Genomic DNA, 21,969 nt, shown 5'->3' with positions numbered 1-21,969 from the left:
TTGGCGCAGCACGGGAGAAGTCTTGGAGTCAGGAATGGGAGGTACGGATTTGTGCAGAGGTTAGTCGAAAGTCGTTTGCAGAGCACAGTGGTCGGTTAGGCTGATAGACCAAAATGAGGGAGATGTAAGGGGGTGCTGCACTGTGGAGAGCTTTGTGGGTGAGAACAAGTACTTTGAGTTGGATTCTATAATAAATGGGCAGCCAGTGTAATGACTGGTGAAGAGCGGACACGTCTGAATACCGATTAGCTAGATGGACAACCCTGGCTGCTGCATTAAGGATAGACTGGGACCATGCATACCAGGACCGGGATGGGGGCCAATCATACCAGGAATTGGGGCGATGCATACTAGGACAAGATATGGACCCTGAATACCAGGATAGGGATTAGGCCATGCATACTAGGATGAGATTGGGGCCCTGCATACCAGGATAGAAATGAGGATGATCATTCCTGCTAGGATAGGGATGAGGAGGACCATTCCTACCAGGATAGGGATGAGGGATCCATGCATACCAAGATAGGGATGAGAGGGCCATGCATACCAGAGTAGGGATGATGGGACCATGTGTGTCACGGTTCCCACCGTGCTGCCAACAATATGTCCCGGATCCCAACAATATGTCAGGCATCCCTGATACCTTGATAACAAGGGGGTTGTTTGATTTCCCCTGGTTCCTTCTGAAGGTGATTTATCTACATTCCACTTCCCAGTTCCAGTTTGGAACTTGGAGCTCTCGGGCACCCTTTACCCTCAGGTCAGATCAGGTACTGCACCTAGGGTAATTAGTCGCCAGAGAGGCTGCCTGCTATGTACTGGCTATTGGGCACACTGCAGTGAGGACGATATATCTACTCCCACTCAGGCGGGAACAATAATTATCAAGGCCGTCGGTCGCTGCAAAGACGCCCAATTGCACAGAACAAGGTCGCTGCATCCAGCTCCGATTTTCACCAAAGGTTAACGGGTTCGGAGCCAACCCAAATCAGTAGCGTTATTCACCTCAGTGGATGCACAGTCATATAGAGCATGAAGAGACAAGCTAGTAAAATTGTATATTTTACTCCATAAAAGATAGGCAGTATTTACAAAAATATTAAAAAGATATTATAAAGATGACGAATCTTGTGTATATCACAATTACAAATAAAAAGGGACTAACGGTGAAAATGGACTTCCAATTCTTTTTTATCATTCAAAGGTATGCCGTATGCTGGCTGGGGGAGGGGACCTTCCCCACTTATTCTCACGTCAGATTGCACAGCCTGTCATAGCTGAATCCCCAGGAAAAGACACTGCAAGAATCCTGCTTTACCCAGATATTCCCTGCCTAAAGCCCAGGCACTCCCCCTGTGGTGACATCACTTAGGGGCTGAAACCTCCCCTTTTCTTACAATATGAAAACTATTTTTTATGCATAGTTTGCTATGTGAACCTCGATGCTCATGATGTTCCCCACATCAGGGGCGTTCTGTTAAGTGTAAATACGGAGCCATTACATGATCTGCTTAAGGAGAAATCCGCACCTTGCACTCGTTGCCCCTAGCTGCTCGCGCTTTCAGTGGTCGATAGGTCTACCGATGGACATCCGGAATATGTAATTCGTATAGTTCCAGCCCAAATCGGCGCCGTGATATGTAACTTTAATAGAACAAAGAAACTCATGTCTTACACTAGTTTCAACTAGTGCTAGATGGGAGGAGTGAGCAGCCTTAGCAGAAACTGCTATTTGCAGGGGGCAAAAAAAATTCTACACACACACACACACACACACACACACACACACACACACACACACACACACGCAACCAGCAAAGAAAAGAGGGGGGGGGGCGGAATTGCTCACAGCTTGTGTCTTGTAAAGCTAGGCAGACTCAAACATGGCATGTACACATTATCGTGACAATGTGTATCAGGATGTAGGAGATATTAAAGTACAATTTTACCACATTTTTTGCTTCAGTTTTTATTTCCCTAATTTCCTCCTATATAACCTAGGTGAGTCTTATGGTCCGGTGCGTCTTATAGTCTGAAAAATACGGTATTTCATGCAATAAAATGAAATTTAATTATGCAAAAATCATACAATGTTATTTCCTGGCTTTTATTTTTAGCTTCTGTATCTTACAGTTGAAGTGTACCTACAAAAAAAAAATTACAGACTTCATTTTTTGTATCTGGAAAAATTTGCAAAATCTGTATAGTATCCAATAGTTATTTTCCTCATTGTATATAATTTTCTCCAGGTCAGAGCTATTTTTGACAGTCAACAAAATACAATTTAAGTAATTCATTCTTTACACTCTAGATATGATAATGACTTCTCACTGTGTGTGATTTTTTTTATGTTTAAAAGGGTTGTTCTCTATTTGGACAATCCCTTCTCAAGCCTTATGTTTGATCCTGTTAAAATAAAAATAATTATTCAAACCTTCCATGCCGATGCAGTTCCAGCAGTGTCAGCACTTGCGTTCATAAAGCTCATGTGAGTTTGTCACGTCATGCGAGCCCTGTGGCCAATCAGCCCTGATGTCACTGTCCCCAACTTCAAATCAAACAATAGGAGGAAGTAGAGAGCAGCCAAAGCTCTGGTTTCCTGTTTATATTCAATACTTCCGAAGGCGGGGACAGTGAAGCTGGCACTGATTGGGCGCAGGGCTTGTGTACTGTAAAAACCTCACATGAATCCTGACACCGCTGAATTGGCACTGGCAAGGGAGCTGTGTGTGAGTATTTTTGTTTTAACGAGGCAAAATATAAGGAATGACAAGATGTTGTCCTAGTAGTAAGACCACTGTTTTAAGACGTTACAATTTTTGGTTAAATATTTCCAACATTCTGAACATGATTAGGGCTTCTCCCCTGTGCAACTTCTCTGATGTTTATTAAAGAGTTGAATTCCATGTAAAACATTTCTCACATTAGGAACAGGAAAAAGGCTTCTTCCCTGTGTGAATTCTTTGGTGGCTATCAAGATTCACTTTCTTATTAAAACATTTCCCACATTCTGAACAGGAAAAAGGCTTCTCCCCTGTGTGGATTCTCTGGTGGCTATCAAGATACGCTTTCTTATTAAAACATTTCCCACATTCTGAACAGGAAAAAGGCTTCTCCCCTGTGTGGATTCTCTGGTGGCTATCAAGATTCGTTTTATGATTAAAACATTTCCCACATTCTGAACATGAAAAAGGCTTCTCTCCTGTGTGAGATCTCTGGTGCTTAACCAATTCTGATTTGTAGTTAAAACATTTCCCACATTCTGAGCAGGAAAAAGGCTTCTTCCCTGTGTGGACTCTCTGGTGGCTATCAAGATGCGCTTTCTTATTAAAACATTTCCCACATTCTGAACAGGAAAAAGGCTTCTCCCCTGTGTGGATTCTCTGGTGGCTATAAAGATTCGCTTTATGACTAAAACATTTACCACATTCTGAACAGGAAAAAGGCTTCTTCCCTGTGTGGACTCTCTGGTGGCTATCAAGATGCGCTTTCTTATTAAAACATTTCCCACATTCTGAACAGGAAAAAGGCTTCTCCCCTGTGTGGATTCTCTGGTGGCTATAAAGATTCGCTTTATGACTAAAACATTTCCCACATTCTGAACATGAAAAAGGCTTTTCACCTGTGTGGATTCTCTGGTGATCAACCAAACCTGATTTCTGATTAAAACATTTCCCACATTCTGAACAGGAAAAAGGCTTCTCCCCTGTGTGGATTCTCTGGTGCTTAGCCAATTCTGATTTGTGGTTAAAACATTTCCCACATTCTGAACAGGAAAAAGGCTTCTCCCCTGTGTGGATTCTCTGGTGCTTAACCAATTCTGATTTGTGGTTAAAACATTTCCCACATTCTGAACAGGAAAAAGGCTTCTCCTGTGTGTGGGTTCTCTGGTGGCTATAAAGATTCGCTTTCCGGTTAAAACATTTCCCACATTCTGAACAGGAAAAAGGCTTCTCCTGTGTGTGGGTTCTCTGGTGGCTATAAAGATTCGCTTTCCGATTAAAACATTTCCCACATTCTGAACAGGAAAAAGGCTTCTCCCCTGTGTGGATTCTCTGGTGCTTAACCAATTCTGATTTGTGGTTAAAACATTTCCCACATTCTGAACAGGAAAAAGGCTTCTCCTGTGTGTGGGTTCTCTGGTGGCTATAAAGATTCGCTTTCCGGTTAAAACATTTCCCACATTCTGAACAGGAAAAAGGCTTCTCCTGTGTGTGGGTTCTCTGGTGGCTATAAAGATTCGCTTTCCGATTAAAACATTTCCCACATTCTGAACAGGAAAAAGGCTTCTCCCCTGTGTGGATTCTCTGGTGGCTATCAAGATGCACTTTCTGATTAAAACATTTCCCACATTCTGAACAGGAAAAAGGCTTCTCCCCTGTGTGGATTCTCTGGTGGCTATCAAGATGAGCTTTCTTATTAAAACATTTCCCACATTCTGAACAGGAAAAAGGCTTCTCCCCTGTGTGGATTCTCTGGTGGCTATCAAGAGTCCCTTTCTGATTAAAACATTTCCCACATTCTGAACAGGAAAAAGGCTTCTCCCCTGTGTGGATTCTCTGGTGGCTATCAAGATGAGCTTTCAAGTTAAAACATTTCCCACATTCTGAACATGAAAAAGGCTTTTCACCTGTGTGAGATCTCTGGTGATCAACCAAACCTGATTTCTGTTTAAAACATTTCCCACATTCTGAACAGGAAAAAGGCTTCTCCACTGTGTGAGTTCTTTGGTGTATAACAAGATTCCACTTCTGGTTAAAACATCTCCCACACTTGGAACAAGAAAATCTATTCTCTGCTGTGTGAATTTTTTGATGCTTAAGAAAAGATTCTTTGAGGGGAAAACGATTTCCATATTCTAAAAGTAAGACTGGCTTATTTACTTCAGGACCAATTTGTTTTTTAATGCTTATTTTGTGACTTTGATTTTCCTTAGTAGTCGGTAATGAATCAGAAGACAGGACCTGTTTCAGAAGATCAGATGATAGATCTTTGCTGTGAAGGGATGATGGTATATCTGGAGTAATGGCATTCACTTCAATTGTATCCTGTGGGATCTCAAGATTATCTGATTTAAAAACTGAAGATGTCAGCTGCCCCTCGGATCGCCTGGTGCAGTCATCTGTTACAAAATAAAACCAATTAGTTTTCATAAAAAATCCTTGAATTTTACATATTTTAACATTTGTAAGTAAACTGTCCACAACATGACAAGTTATGTTGAATACATAATTATTCACTAAGACAAGACAGCTCACAGTCTAATAGAAAACTTCATAGGATGAACCAGTAGAGCATGGTGTTCAACTGTTTGTTTACTCTATATTTCGAAGGCAGAATGGACAGTCACCAAACAATGTTATGTTGAGGAAAATTATACCAATAAACCTTCTATTCATCACACAAAAAAAACAAATCCCTACTCAGGTCCATCATCTGTCAGTGAAAAACAGGTTTCTACATTACAAGTGGCTCAAAGGCTCTTGAAAAGCACTATGGCTTCCACACACCAAACCAGCAATATCTGCTCTCCCAAAGTCAAATTTTCCCCTCGCTTCTGAGCCTTGCAGTGTGCCCAAACCACATTTAGCATCCATGTATAAAGCACGTGTAAAGCGCCATGGAATAAATGGCGCTATATAAATTAATAATGATAATAAATAATAATGTATTTGGCATTACTACAGTGATAAGAGCCCACTTAATTTACAATGTGTGTCTCCTGGAACACAATCTGGGCACTGTGTTGGGTAATAAAATGGCATATTTGCAATTTTCACTCTCCAACATCCACTGCGTGCTAATTTATGGAAAGTGGCTCTGGGGTCAACATAGTCACTACTCCAATACATTAATCCCCTGAGGGTTATAATTTCCAAAATTAAGCCAATTTATGGGGATTCCTACTGTTCTGGTTTTCTGCCATTTTCTCATATTAGGGCTTCTGCATATGGTATGTCCTATCTCCACGGAGGTCTGCTCCTGTGATGTCTGGTTCTGTTACCAGGCACAACCTTATTCATGCTACAGGTGGCACTGGTAATGGAGGAGACATCAAATCCAGAAGCTCTGGGCGATGCAGGCTCTGTCCTGCCACTAAGATTAGGGTGCCTGGGATTTTTAGTACAATCCAGTCTGGCAGTATGGGTTTGTGTTGTCCAGTTCCCTGCTCCAGCCAGTTGGAAAGCACCACACCCTACCAAAGCTCGAAGCATATTGCTGGAAGCTGTCAGATACAGCCTTCTTCTCTGGTTAATTCCTCTGTGCTCAGCTCCCGGCTTGTATATTTGTATTCTGTTGTGATCTCGGCTCGCTTACTGACTACTCTTGTGTCTTCTGATTTTGAATTTTCTCTGCTTTCCTGGTACTGACCCGGTTACCTGACAATTCTTGCTACGTCTCACATCACATAACAGAAGGTAACACCATGGCCAAAGCTTAGGGGGTCTCTGTCTATGTACAGACCCATGTAGAAGGGTTTTTTAAAGTATGATGAACAAGGCATGGGATGGGATCTGTAAAATGGAGTAGATAGCGCCAAGTCTGCTCATGGTGGCCATCTTTTGAGCTTCCAGGTGACCACGAACAGTGCCCACAATGCATCGAGTCTACAAACTATTTCTGCAAGAGCTGCAGTCAAATAGCTAAATAGCTTCTTAACCCTGCCATGTGCCCAGACAGTAGTGTACAACTGTATATAGAGTATTGTCAGATTCAAGAGAAGTTGGAAAATAATTTGTAAGGTCCATTTGTTTCCTATTATCCTTTGTGAAAAATTCCAAAGTGATCACCACAAAGTGACACACATCAGGTTCGAAAAATTGGGTTCTGATTAGGAACAGAAAAGAACTGCGGGAAGTGGTTAAGTCAAAGGATTTGAGCAGTAACTACTGTAGTCAAAAACTGTGACTAAAGACAATAACACATCTACTGAAATGATCAAACTCAACAGTCTTCATCAGTAATAAATGAGTAACTAGTGGAGAAACCTCTCTGGGGTAATTAGAGTATGGGGCTCAGTGGCTCTTCCAAGGGAAACTATTATAAGAGCCAATGGTAGATGTCACATCAGTTTCAAGAAGAAATATTAGACATTCAAATACATTATTTTATAACAGTTTACAGCTGATGTGTCAAAGTTTGGATGGAGAAGAATGTTGAGGTCTAGAGGCAAAATGGTGAACACACGATTGTCATATGACTGGGCTATACAACCAATAAAGCAGCCACAGCCGGTGACTGAGAAGAATCTGTGACTTCTCTGCATTTATCTTACTACTCACCTGGGTAGTCATATGTTGGAATCTCCTCTTTACACCGCTCATCACCCCTCACATATGTCTCTGTAGTATTAGTATGGGTCAGATCTTCACCCTGAAAAACATCGTAATAGTCACAGACAGATGAAGAGAAAAGATAGTCACATCTATGATCAGCTCTAGTCCTGCCATCAGTTCCGCCATCAGAGCATTACAGCCCTTACTGGCGAATAGGGCCTGACAAGCAGAGGGGGCCCACAGCAGGCCGCCTCTCCTCTACGGGCCCCAGCGGCTCAACTGATCATGCATCGTCAGACGCACGGCAAGTTAAAATCTGTTGCCTTGCGGGAGATCACAAGCTGGCAGATGTCAGTGGGCACATTGTCGGCGTATACTGATACTCTCATATGATGGTACATGCCTGTATCAGGTGGACTACACCGCTGGACCTCAGCCAGGTAAGGATAAACCTTTTTTTTGTAAATCTGCAGAATGACGCTGAATTAAACTACTATGGGGGTGCATTATACTACTATAGGGGTGCATTATACTCCTAAGGGGATGCATTATACTGCTATGCTAAAACAAGACTGAGCACAAGACCTTCATAGCCGTCTACTCATCATAGGGGAGATATGATACCTTCTCTCCATCTACCTGATGATCTTGAGGAACATTGGGATCTTCTTGCTTATAGTCCTGTGGAAGAAGAGGATTGGGACACCTCTCTGGTGTTGTCCTCCTACTGGATAGAACTGGAGGAAACACATACAGGGACTGAATTCATTCTTTACATACAGATAATTATAGGCCAAGTGTATTTAGTCCTGTCTATTACCTGGTGATGTGAGGGGCTGGGGAAACTCCATCATGATGTCCTTGTACACATCTTTGTGTCCTGCTAAATACTCCCACTCCACCATGGAGAAATAGACGGCGACATCCTGACACCTTATAGGAACCTGACACATACAATAATACCGTCATCCCCCCGATCCCTTCATAGTGTTACTGTATAATGTCCCAGCATTCCCAGCAGTGTCACCTCTTCAGTCAGCAGCTCAATCATCTTGTAGGCGAGTTCTAGGATCTTCTGGTCATTGATGTCCTCATGTATCAGGTGAGGTGGAGGCCCCGTGACTGGGCTCAGGGGTCGTCCCAATCCCTCAGACACAGGGTCCTGACAGCGCTTACTAGAGGTCTTCTTCACTACAGTGTAATCCTGGTTATGGAGAGACACATTAATAAATCTCACTACAGACATTTCCAGAGTCCTCACCTCTCCAGCTCTGTCCATCTGTTATTCCCATAGATAAGAATAATGTAATGTGACATCATCAGAATCTCTCACCTCTCCAGTAAGCCGGAAGAGGATCTCTAGAGTGAGGTGTAATATCCTCTCCGCCATCTTGTATCTGTCCATATCCATCTTTGATGGGTAAATCAGGAAAATTCTCTTATATAGAAGATCTTCACTGAGAGGATCTGATATTGTAGAGACCTGAATGAGAAGAAGATGAGCCGATGTAACATCATAAAAATCCCGTGTAATAATACAATTACTGGAGATAAGGGAAACATGAGATTATTTTACAGTATTTAGTTTTCTTCTTTACATATACTAAAAAAAAAACCTATATACACTGCTCAAAAAAAATAAAGGGAACACTAAAATACCATATCCTAGATATCACTGAATGAAATATTTCAGTTGCAAATCTTTATTCATTACATAGCGAAATGTGTTGAAAACAATAAAACATAAAAATGATCAATGTAAATCAAAATAAATATCCCACGAAGGTCTGGATTTGGAATGATACTCAAAATCAAAGTGGAAAATCAAATGACAGGCTGATCCAACTTCAGTGGAAATGCCTCAAGACAAGGAAATGATGTTCAGTTGTGTGTGTGTTGCCTCCATGTGCTTGTATGACCTCCCTACAAGCCTGGGCATACACCTGATGAGGCGGCGGATGGTCTCCTGAGGGATCTCCCAGACCTGGACTAAAGCATCCGCCAACTTCAGGACAGTCTGTGGTGCAACGTGACGTTGGTGGATGGCGCGAAAAATGATGTCCCAGATGTGTTCAATCGGATTCAGGTCTGGGGAACGAACGAGCCAGTCCATAGCTTCAATGCCTTCATCTTGCAGGAACTGCTAACACACTCCAGCCACATGAGGTCTGGCATTGTCCTGCATTAGGAGGAACCAAGGGCCAACCGCACCAGCATATGGTCTCACAAAGGGTCTGAGGATCTCATCTTGGTACCTAATGGCTGTCAGGCTACCTCTGGTGAGCACATGGAGGGTTATGTGGTCCTCCAAAGAAATGCCACTGCACACCATTACTGACCCCCTGCCAAACCGGTCATGCTGAAGGATGTTGCAGGGAGCAGATCGCGCTCCACGGCATCTCCAGACTCCGTCACGTCTGTCACATGTGCTCAGTGTGAACCTGCTTTCATCTGTGAAGAGCACAGGGCGCCAGTGGCAAATTTGCCAATCCCAGTGTTCTGTGGCAAATGCCAATCGTCCTGCACGGTGTTGGGCTGTGAGCACAACCCATGAGGAAATCACAGATAGAATAAGATTGTTCCTGTACAGAAAAATTGAACAAAGAAATTCACCGTGTAAAAACTGTACTTTAAAAATTACCTTTAATTACGTCTTAATGCAGTAAGGTGATAACAAGGACCACTACCACCATTTAAAAGATACCAGGAGGTGCTTGTAGCTATCACTAAACTGAACTGTTCCTACCTACCAGCAGAGGTTGGCACCCTACACCTGCACAATGGTGCCCCCGATCACTGTCGACTGTCCCTCCTACCCCTATCCAGCCCTGTGGGATGGGGAAAGGAATAGGAGGAGAGATACTGAAATGAGAGTTTGTTTGGACATTATACCACAATTATAGTGACTGAAGAAATTGCTAAGACCGGCACAATAGCAACATGGATCAACATGCACCGTATCATGCAGCACACTATGAAGGCGTATCGTTTCCTTATGTGCTTGAACTCTAAACCCTGCTATTGCGCCGGTCATAGCAATTTCTTCAGCAGCTAAGTAGTCTCTTTATACTATGTATACTTTATTCACTCCTGATGAACGTTGAAAAAGGAAAGGAGTTGAGTGTGTTTCAGAGCTCTTAGGTTTGTTTTTTTTTTGTTTTTTTATAAGTTCTTGATTTAATGACATGTACCTGTTCTTTAAGCCTGCCATCGGACGTACTGTCCCGTCCATGTGACCTGGGACTTAATTCCCATGGACGGGATAGTATGTCATACCCGATCAGCCGCGCTCACGGGAGGAGCGCAGCTGAGTGTCAGCCGATTATCACAGCTGACATCCGGCACTGTGACCGCTCCTGACACTTTAACCCCCGAAACACTGCGATCAAACATGATCGCAGCATTCCGGCGGCATAAGGAATGATTGCCTTGTGCAGGCATGTACTACGGAGGACAGAGAATGAACTTCAATCCAATATTGCAGCCAGCATGCAGCCAGCGTGTAAGAAAAGGGTGAATCAAACACCCGAAAACCCCACCCCTATGGCTGAAAATTGTTCCCTCCAAATTCAGGTGGCAGAGTCCCTTTAAGGGATGAATGCCCTGGGATCGTGCAATTTTATGCAGGCTCTATGATAGGAACAGTTCAGTTTAGTGGGTACAGGCGCCTCCTGGTATCTTTTAAATGGTGGTAGTGGTCCTCAATATCACCTTACTGCGTTAAGACGTAATTAAAGGTAATTTTTTTTAACTACAGTTTTTACACAGTGAATTTTTTTCTGTGAGCACAACCCTCATCTGTGGACATCGGGCACTCAGACCATCCTCATGGAGTCAGTTTATAACTGTTTGTGCAGACACATGCACATTTGTGGCCTGCTGGAGGTCATTTTGCAGGGCTCTGGCAGGGCTCCTCCTCTTCCTCCTTGCACAAAGGCTGATCCCCTTCCACATCTCTGTTGTGAATTCTGTTTTTGGGCTCCCTCTGGTGGCTACTTGTGGTACTGGCTGACTTGTGGCTTGGGTTCCTAGTGCACCTGTTTTCATCAGGCAATTGGGAGTTTCCTACTTAGGCTGGCTTCTCAGTTATTCTAGTGCCGGCAATCAATGTTACCAGAGCTCCCCTGTTGCTTGCTACCTGCTCCAAGTCTGCAATTCAGCTAAGTTGAATCTTTGGCATTTGAACGTTTGTTTTTTGTCCAGCATGCATTTATGTTTTTTGTGCTGCTGGAAGCTCTAGTGAGCTGAAATTGCCACTCCAGTGTCATGAGTTGATAACGGAGCTAAGGTAATTTCAGGATGGCTACTTAGGGTTTTTAGGTAACCGTGAAGTCCTCTTTTGTATTTTTCTGCTATCTAGTTAGAGGGCCTCACTGTGCTGAATCTATATTCATACTGCGTTTGTGTTTTCCTCTTACCTAACCGTCATTATATGTGGGGGGCTACTATGACTTTTGGGGTTTCCCTAGAGGCAAGCCAGGTCTGTGTATTCCTCTGATAGGGGTAGTTAGATCTCCGGCTGGCGCGAGGTGTCTAGAAACAACGTAGGAACACCCCCTGGCTACTATTAGTTGCGTGGTAGGTTCAGCATCGCGGTTACCTTAGTTTCCATCTTCCTAGAGCTAGTCCGTTTTTTCCCTGTTCCCTGGCCATTGGGAATCATGACAGTATTGCCGGCCAAAATGTATTGGCTGAAGAAAGAGAGAAAAGAAAAGAAGTTTCTGACACTTTTTTTTTTTTTTTCTGCTCTGAAACTCTGCTTAGCCATAATTGCAATTTGCTGTTTTTTTTTTCTCTCCTCTTAACCCCTGAATGGCTCAGATCTCAGCTGCTGAAAAATGGATATCCAGGGTTTGGCTTCGGACCTGAATACACTTGCTTCTAGGGTGCAAAATATCCAAGACTATGTTATACATGCTCCTATATCTGAACCCAAGATCCCTATACCTGAGTTCTTTTCTGGAGATAGATCTTGCATTTTGAATTTTAAGCACAATTGTAAATTGTATCTTTCTCTGAGATCTCGCTCCGCTGGAGACCCCGCTCAGCAGGTTAAAATTGTTATTTCCTTGTTGCGGGGTGACCCCCAGAATTGGGCATTTGCATTGGCACCAGGGGATCCTGCGTTGCTCAATGTGGATGCGTTTTTTCTGGCACTGGGGTTGCTCTATGAGGAACCTAATTTGGAGATTCAGGCTGAAAAGGCCTTGATAGCCCTCTCTCAAGGGCATGATGAAGCTGAAATATATTGTCAAAAATTTCGAAAGTGGTCAGTGCTTACTCAGTGGAATGAGTGCGCCTTGGCGGCTAATTTCAGAGAAGGTCTCTCTGACGCCGTTAAAGATGTTATGGTGGGGTTTCCTACGCCCACAGGTCTGAATGAGTCCATGACTATGGCTATTCAGATTGATCGGCGTTTACGGGAGCGCAGACCAGTGCACCATTTGGCGGTGTCTTCTGAGCAGGCACCGGAGATTATGCAATGTGATAGAATTCTGTCCAGAAGTGAACGGCAGAATTATAGGCGTAAAAATGGATTGTGCTTCTACTGCGGTGATTCTGCTCATGTTATATCAGCATGCTCTAAACGCACAAAAAAGGCTGATAAGTCTTTTGCAATTGGCACCTTACAGTCTAAGTTTATTTTGTCTGTAACCTTGATCTGTTCATTATCATCTATTACTGTGGATGCCTATGTGGATTCTGGCGCTTCCTTGAGTCTTATGGATTGGTCCTTTGCCAGACAATGTGGGTTTAGCCTAGAGCCATTGGAACTTCCTATCCCTCTGAAGGGTATCGATTCCACCCCTTTGGCTAGGAATAAGCCACAATTCTGGACACAAGTGACTATGTGTATGACTCCTGATCATCAGGAGGTGATTCGTTTCCTTGTGCTACATAACTTACATGATGTCTTAGTGCTTGGACTGCCATGGTTGCAAACTCATAATCCAGTCCTTGACTGGAAAACTATGTCTGTATTAAGCTGGGGATGTCGGGGGGCTCATGGGGGAGCATCTTTGGTTTCTATTGCTTCATCTACTCCTTCTGAAATTCCAGCATTTTTGTCTGATTTCTCTGATGTTTTTGAGGAGCCTAGATTTGGTTCTCTTCCCCCCCACAGGGATTGTGATTGTGCAATAGACTTGATCCCTGGCAGCAAATTTCCCAAGGGTCGCTTGTTCAATCTATCTGTGCCTGAGCATGCTGCTATGCGAGAGTATATTAAGGAGTCCTTGGAAAAGGGACATATTCGTCCATCCTCATCCCCTTTAGGAGCAGGTTTTTTTTTCGTGGGTAAAAAGGATGGCTCCCTGAGGCCCTGCATTGATTATCGCCTGTTGAATAAGATTACAGTTAAATACCAGTATCCTTTGCCACTTTTGACTGATTTATTTGCTCGTATTAAAGGGGCAAAGTGGTTCTCTAAGGTTGATCTTCGGGGTGCGTATAATTTGGTGCGGATTAAGCAGGGAGATGAGTGGAAAACTGCATTTAATACGCCCGAGGGCCATTTTGAGTATTTGGTGATGCCTTTTGGCCTTTCTAATGCTCCTTCAGTCTTTCAGTCCTTTATGCACGATATTTTCCGTAAATACCTGGATACATTTATGATTGTGTATCTGGACGATATTTTGATTTTTTCGGATGACTGGGAGTCGCATGTTCAACAGGTTAGGAAGGTTTTTCAGGTTTTGCGGTCCAATTCTTTGTTTGTAAAGGGTTCAAAGTGTATCTTTGGGGTTCAGAAGATCTCCTTTTTGGGGTATATTTTTTCCCCTTCTTCTGTTGAGATGGATCCTGTCAAGGTTCGGGCCATTTGTGATCGGACGCAGCCTACTTCCCTGAAGAGTCTTCAGAAGTTCTTGGGCTTTGCTAATTTCTATCGTCGATTTATAACTGGGTTTTCAAGTATTGCTAGACCTTTGACTGATTTGACTAAGAAGGGTGCTGATGTTGCCAATTGGTCCTCTGCGGCTGTGGAGGCCTTTCGGGAGCTTAAGCGCCGCTTTGCTTCTGCCCCTGTGTTGCGCCAGCCTGATGTTTCGCTCCCTTTTCAGGTTGAGGTAGATGCTTCCGAGATTGGAGCAGGGGCGGTTTTGTCACAGAAAAGTCCCGATTGCTCAGTGATGAGACCATGTGCATTTTTCTCTCGAAAGTTTTCGCCCGCTGAGCGAAATTATGATGTCGGGAATCGGGAGCTCTTGGCTATGAAGTGGGCATTTGAGGAGTGGCGTCATTGGCTTGAGGGTGCTAGACATCAGGTGGTGGTCTTGACTGATCACAAGAACCTGATTTACCTTGAGTCTGCCAGGCGTCTGAATCCCAGACAGGCGCGCTGGTCGTTGTTTTTCTCCCGGTTTGATTTCGTAGTTTCATACTTGCCGGGCTCGAAAAATGTAAAGGCAGATGCTCTTTCTAGGAGTTTTGAGCCTGACTCCTCTGGTGATTCCGAGCCTACTGGTATCCTTAAGGATGGAGTGATTTTGTCTGTTGTCTCTCCAGACTTGCGACGTGCGTTGCAGGAGTTTCAGACTGATAGGCCTGATCGTTGTCCGTCTGGGAGATTGTTTGTTCCAGATGAGTGGACCAGTAGAGTCATCTCAGAGGTTCATTCTTCTGTGTTGGCAGGCCACCCTGGAATTTTTGGTACCAGAGATTTGGTGGCCAGGTCCTTCTGGTGGCCTTCCCTGTCTCGAGATGTGCGGACCTTCGTGCAGTCTTGTGATGTGTGTGCTCGGGCCAAGCCTTGCTGTTCTCGGGCTAGTGGATTGTTGTTGTCCTTGCCTATTCCAAAGAGGCCGTGGACGCACATCTCTATGGATTTTATCTCGGATCTCCCGGTGTCTCAGAAGATGTCCGTCATTTGGGTGGTGTGTGACCGTTTTTCTAAGATGGTTCATTTGGTACCCTTGCCCAAATTGCCTTCTTCATCGGAGTTGGTTCCCTTATTTTTTCAGAATGTGGTTCGTCTACATGGTATCCCGGAAAACATCGTTTCTGACAGGGGATCTCAATTTGTGTCTAGGTTTTGGCGAGCGTTCTGTGCCAGGATGGGCATTGATTTGTCTTTTTCGTCTGCGTTCCATCCTTAGTCTAATGGCCAGACGGAGCGAACTAATCAGACCTTGGAGACTTATTTAAGGTGTTTTGTGTCTGCTGATCAGGATGATTGGGTCGCCTTTTTGCCGTTGGCCGAGTTTGCCCTCAATAATCGGGCCAGTTCTGCTACTCTGGTTTCTCCTTTCTTTTGCAATTCAGGGTTTCACCCTCGTTTTTCATCTGGCCAGGTGGAATCTTCGGATTGTCCTGGAGTGGACACTGTGGTGGATAGACTGCACCAGATTTGGAGTCATGTGGTGGACAATTTGAAGTTGTCTCAGGAGAAGACTCAGCAGTTTGCTAATCGTCATCGTCGTGAGGGTCATCGTCTCCGTGTTGGGGACTTGGTGTGGTTGTCTTCTCGTTTTGTCCCTATGAAGGGCTCTTCTCCTAAGTTTAAACCTCGGTTTATAGGTCCGTATAAGATTTTGGAGATTCTTAATCCTGTATCTTTTCGTTTGGACCTACCAGCATCTTTCACCATTCATAATGTCTTCCATCGGTCGTTGTTGCGGAGGTATGAGGTGCCGGTTGTTCCTTCTGTTGAGCCTCCTGCTCCTGTGCTGGTGGAGGGTGAATTGGAGTATGTTGTGGAGAAGATTTTGGACTCTCGCATTTCCAGACGGAGACTTCAATATTTGGTTAAATGGAAGGGATACGGTCAGGAAGATAATTCTTGGGTGACTGCCTCTGATGTTCATGCCTCTGATTTGGTCCGCGCCTTTCATAGGGCGCATCCAGATCGCCCTGGTGGTTCTCATGAGGGTTCGGTGCCCCCTCCTTAAGGGGGGGGTACTGTTGTGAATTCTGTTTTTGGGCTCCCTCTGGTGGCTACTTGTGGTACTGGCTGACTTGTGGCTTGGGTTCCTAGTGCACCTGTTTTCATCAGGCAATTGGGAGTTTCCTACTTAGGCTGGCTTCTCAGTTATTCTAGTGCCGGCAATCAATGTTACCAGAGCTCCCCTGTTGCTTGCTACCTGCTCCAAGTCTGCAATTCAGCTAAGTTGAATCTTTGGCATTTGAACGTTTGTTTTTTGTCCAGCATGCATTTATGTTTTTTGTGCTGCTGGAAGCTCTAGTGAGCTGAAATTGCCACTCCGGTGTCATGAGTTGATAACGGAGCTAAGGTAATTTCAGGATGGCTACTTAGGGTTTTTAGGTAACCGTGAAGTCCTCTTTTGTATTTTTCTGCTATCTAGTTAGAGGGCCTCACTGTGCTGAATCTATATTCATACTGCGTTTGTGTTTTCCTCTTACCTAACCGTCATTATATGTGGGGGGCTACTATGACTTTTGGGGTTTCCCTAGAGGCAAGCCAGGTCTGTGAATTCCTCTGATAGGGGTAGTTAGATCTCCGGCTGGCGCGAGGTGTCTAGAAACAACGTAGGAACACCCCCTGGCTACTATTAGTTGCGTGGTAGGTTCAGCATCGCGGTTACCTTAGTTACCATCTTCCTAGAGCTAGTCCATTTTTTCCCTGTTCCCTGGCCATTGGGAATCATGACACATCTCCTGGTGTACTGGCCTGTCTCCTGGTAGCGCCTCCAGCCTCTGGACACTACGCTGAGAGACACAGCAAACCTTCATGCCACAGATCACATTGATGTGCAATCCTGGATGAGCTGCACTACCTGAGCCACTTATGTGGGTTTTAGAGTTCGTCTCTTGCTACCACGAGTGTGAAAGCACAACCAACATTCAAAAGTGACCAAAGGGAGCTTGAGAGGGATATGAGCCTGCATACACAGAGAGGCACTGCAGAGCAGCAGCATAGGCACCACCAAGTGGCGAGAGAGTGGTACAACAATCAGAGTCAAAAAACAACAATAGGCAGAAGTACTAAAGGGATCAGCAATACACGTGGTCAAGAACAAGCCAGGAGTTTCAGCAACGGTCATAAGCGGATAAGAGAAAAGTCAGAAGGCAGAAGAGAGTCCGAATACAAGCCAAGTCAGAAACCAAAGAATCAAATCCGAAACACTGGAAAAAGGGCAGGCAGAAGGAGTCAACAGACATGGGGCAAGTCAGGGATCACAGCAGGACAAACCAAGAGCTAACAGAGTCAGGTTCACACGCTGAAGGCAGAACTATAGCTGACTCTGCCAGCAGGATGTATGGGAGCTAAATAGTAAACCTGAACCCAGAATGAGGCAGAGAAAAATTAACTTGACATGATCCCCCCGGAAAAAGGGCAGTCAGGATTAAACCCTGGAACGGTTCATGACAACAAGCTTTTTTCTTTGCACAAACACAGCGGACAGAAATTATCTGATCCCAAATTCTCCATGTACAGTGTTTTATGGGATTTATTTCTGGCCTTAGGCTTTCCTATATTACAGGGAAAAAAAACAGATACTAAAAATTTATTTTTTTTGACACGTTAAACATTTGTTTTACTCTTTTGGGCCCCAGCACATAGATTTACACTGCAGGGATGGCACAGGGGTGGCTACAACGAAGCCCTGGCAGTTTAACCACTTGATGCTGCCAAAATCAAACATGGCACCTAAGAAAGTGTGACAGAGTTTGGCTGAATGCCCTCCGGCCCAAAGTACTCGATAGTATGGGGCGGCCTAGTTACTACGATACTTACATGAAAAAATCAGAGACGACCAGAGTAGCTGGGGTTAAAAAGTAGTAAACTTTATTGCAAAAATGTATCTAAAATTAGTACAAAATATATATCAAAAAGGTAATATAAAAACCTTGGGGCGCTCTTGGATGCGATCCGGTGCCACTTTCCCCACTATATATCTGGTGAGTTTTTGTACCCTTATTGTGCTTTGTATTTTTTGCACATATGCGTGACCACTTGGTCTGGATGTTTATTATGTATTAGATATTGGTGGGGTATAGGTGGCGCTGTGTGTGATCCGCTCCATCATCTGGTTTTTATATTACCTTTTTGATATATATTTTGTACTAATTTTAGATACATTTTTGCAATAAAGTTTACTACTTTTTAACCCCAGCTATTTTGTACTAATTTTAGATACATTTTTGCAATAAAGTTTACTACTTTTTAACCCCAGCTACTCTGGTCGTCTCCGATTTTCTCATGTTTATATAGAGTGGGGTATTTTTTGTCTCCCATGGCGTCATTTCACGCTAATTTTTGAAATATGATGTGGTTGTCTGGTATTCTGTTTATACGATACTTACATGCCTAATGGTGTCTGGGCCTGAAATATACGAAGGTCTATTAGGCTGGGCCACAGGCAGCGTCCAATAGGACAACCCCTTCTTGATTAATATGTTTGGCCCCAATTATAATAATAAACCTTATACTCAACTCCCGTGCTGGCGCAGTTTGTATTGTTTAAATGTACCTGTAAATTGTAAATGTACCTGCAATATTTGCTGAATTAAATAATAAAATACCTGTAAATTCTAAATGTACCTGCAATGTTTGATATTGTGCAAAGAAAATAAACATTTATTTAACCAAAAATAACTGGGTTTAGGATCGGGGTCTATCTGAGGGTGAGATGTGGTGGACCTTGGGGGTGTGGAGCTGAGGATTGGGTGGTAGTTGATGAAGGCGTTACAGGGGAAGGGGCAACAAATTAAAGGATTGGATCATAGATGGAACTAGACACATTGGGAGTAGACAACACAGAGGAATCATGGGAATGGATAGACAAACAGGAAGGGACAGACACAAGGGAAGGTAGTGACACATTTCAAAACAGTGACACATTGGTAGGTGAGGGTGGAGGTGGTGAGTCCAATTTTAGCAGGGTTTTTGGACTCCGGGTCTTCGTCCTGGTGGAACTGTTATTAGTTTTGGACCTTTGCTTTCTTGGCCGAGTGGGAGTGGTGGCCTCTGTAGCAGTTTTTTGGCGTGGTGCTGGACTGGGCAGCGTGGTGGATGCTGCTGGCTGCAGGGGTAACATAGAAACATAGTTATTAAGGTTGAAGGAAGACTAAGTCCACCTAGTTCAACCCAGAGCCTAACCTAACATGCCCTAACATGTTGATCCAGAGGAAGGCAAAAAAAAACCCATGTGACAAAAAGTAAGCTCATCCAGGGCACTTTGCAGGGGTTCATTGTAATGCTTCAGAGCAGAATCAGGACATGAGATGGAGAAGATTGGGGCCAATGAGGACTGCAAGTTCTTCATAAGTTTCTGGGTGCTAATGGCCTGTATGTTTCTATAAGTGTGGAAAGTGGGGGTGACCTGAGTGGGATGGCAGTTCTTGATAGAGAATGAAAGAAGGTTGTGGTCAGAGAGCGGGAGAGAATAACATAGAGAATGGAGCCTCCAGCACCGACCTCCACCCACAGAGCCGCACTCCACATAGAGAATAATGGAGCCTCCAGCACCAACCTCCATCCGCAGAGCCGCACTCCACATAGAGAATAATGGAGCCTCCAGCACCGACCTCCACCCGCAGAGAAGCACTCCACATAGAGAATAATGGAGCCTCCAGCACCGACCTCCACCCGCAGAGAAGCACTCCACATAGAGAATAATGGAGCCTCCAGCACCGACCTCCACCCGCAGAGCCGCACTCCACATAGAGAATAATGGGGCCTCCAGCACCGACCTCCTCCCGCAGAGAAGCACTCCACATAGAGAATAATGGAGCCTCCAGCACCGACCTCCACCCGCAGAGCCGCACTCCACATAGAGAATAATGGGGCCTCCAGCACCGACCTCCACCCGCAGAGCCGCACTCCACATAGAGAATAATGGAGCCTCCAGCACCAACCTCCATCCGCAGAGCCGCACTCCACATAGAGAATAATGGAGCCTCCAGCACCGACCTCCACCCGCAGAGAAGCACTCCACATAGAGAATAATGGAGCCTCCAGCACCGACCTCCACCCGCAGAGAAGCACTCCACATAGAGAATAATGGAGCCTCCAGCACCGACCTCCACCCGCAGAGCCGCACTCCACATAGAGAATAATGGGGCCTCCAGCACCGACCTCCTCCCGCAGAGAAGCACTCCACATAGAGAATAATGGAGCCTCCAGCACCGACCTCCACCCGCAGAGCCGCACTCCACAGAGAATAATGGAGCCTCCAGCACCAACCTCCACCCACAGAGTCGCACTCCACATAGAGAATAATGGAGCCTCCAGCACCGACCTCCACCCGCAGAGCTGCACTCCACACAGAGAATAATGGAGCCTCCAGCACCGACCTCCACCCGCAGAGCCGCACTCCACATAGAGAATAATGGAGCCTCCAGCACCGACCTCCTCCCGCAGAGAAGCACTCCACATAGAGAATAATGGAGCCTCCAGCACCGACCTCCACCCGCAGAGCCGCACTCCACATAGAGAATAATGGAGCCTCCAGCACCGACCTCCACCCGCAGAGCCGCACTCCACATAGAGAATAATGGAGCCTCCAGCACCGACCTCCACCCGCAGAGCCGCACTCCACATAGAGAATAATGGAGCCTCCAGCACCGACCTCCACCCGCAGAGCCGCACTCCGCATAGAGAATAATGGAGCCTCCAGCACCGACCTCCACCCGCAGAGCCGCACTCCACATAGAGAATAATGGAGCCTCCAGCACCGACCTCCACCCGCAGAGCCGCACTCCACAGAGAATAATGGAGCCTCCAGCACCGACCTCCACCCGCAGAGCCGCACTCCACATAGAGAATAATGGAGCCTCCAGCACCGACCTCCACCCGCAGAGCCGCACTCCACATAGAGAATAATGGAGCCTCCAGCACCGACCTCCACCCGCAGAGCTGCACTCCACACAGAGAATAATGGAGCCTCCAGCACCGACCTCCACCCGCAGAGCCGCACTCCACATAGAGAATAATGGAGCCTCCAGCAAAGACCTTTACCTGCAGAGCCGCACTCCACATGTATGGCTGCACTGTGCGCACAGGACCTGTGATGAGGTCACAGGAGGGGAGGAGTCAGGGGTCACATGATCAGGGGCCTCAGTGTATGCAGGACTCTGCTGTGCTGGTTGTCATGGTGCTGGATGAGGGGATGTTTGGGGTCAGGAGGGGTTTACAGTGTGTACAGAGCGGAGCCGCATGTATGAGGAGTACAGAAGTCATTGAGCTGTAGGTTGGATTGCTGCTAAAGAGGAAAAAACCTCTTTAAATCTTCTTCCTTAGCGAGTGTGACCGAGCTGAGTGTGACCGGAGCATAACTGCGATCTGAAGTAAGTGTGTGACTTGTGATTTAGTGACTTTGGATTCAGGGAGTTTCCAAGGGAGGAATTACTGAATTGCTTTTTGCATTTTATTAATATTCTAAATTTCTTTTTACTTAACTCTTCTGTCTGGTGCAATCCCCATTAGGAAATGTGCTCCACTATTGTTAATGCCATCCAGGGCACATCTGGCCACATGTATGCAGTCCTTGATCAGCCGGGCGAGGGTGCATACTGCTGTGCGAGATGTGAGCACGTTGTGCATTTGGAAGCCCAGATTCTGGATCTAAATGTGCAGCTGGCAACACTGAGATCCATAGACAATATGGAGAGGAGTCTTCTGCTCACTGAGCTCAATGGGATAGATGAGGGGGGGATGATAGGATGGAGCTGCAGGACAGTGGAGCAGCAAGCTGGGTGACAGAAGGCCGGGTAGAGGGAAGAGTGCCAG

The 21,969-nt window shown here is 45.2% G+C and overlaps 1 protein-coding gene across 1 annotated transcript in view; it reads right to left on the bottom strand.

Moving 5' to 3' along the window:
* The window catches only part of LOC143768252 (uncharacterized), a 66,364-nt gene extending 45,141 nt beyond the window's left edge, over positions 1-21,223 (bottom strand). The window contains exons 1-7 of the mRNA XM_077256945.1: positions 21,138-21,223; positions 8,611-8,760; positions 8,305-8,481; positions 8,098-8,221; positions 7,902-8,014; positions 7,284-7,374; positions 2,940-5,122 (exon numbers count right to left, since the gene is read on the bottom strand). Coding sequence (XP_077113060.1) covers positions 2,940-5,122; positions 7,284-7,374; positions 7,902-8,014; positions 8,098-8,221; positions 8,305-8,481; positions 8,611-8,760; positions 21,138-21,164 — 2,865 coding nt within the window. The 5' untranslated portion in view covers positions 21,165-21,223. The remainder of the gene's footprint in view (positions 1-2,939; positions 5,123-7,283; positions 7,375-7,901; positions 8,015-8,097; positions 8,222-8,304; positions 8,482-8,610; positions 8,761-21,137) is intronic.
* Positions 21,224-21,969: the final 746 nt, after the last annotated feature.

The sequence above is a fragment of the Ranitomeya variabilis genome, chromosome 4 (genome assembly GCF_051348905.1).
Source record: "Ranitomeya variabilis isolate aRanVar5 chromosome 4, aRanVar5.hap1, whole genome shotgun sequence".
NCBI lineage: Eukaryota > Metazoa > Chordata > Amphibia > Anura > Dendrobatidae > Ranitomeya > Ranitomeya variabilis.
The sequence above is the reverse complement of the archived record's forward strand: the minus strand, read 5'-3'. Positions and strand labels throughout refer to the sequence as shown.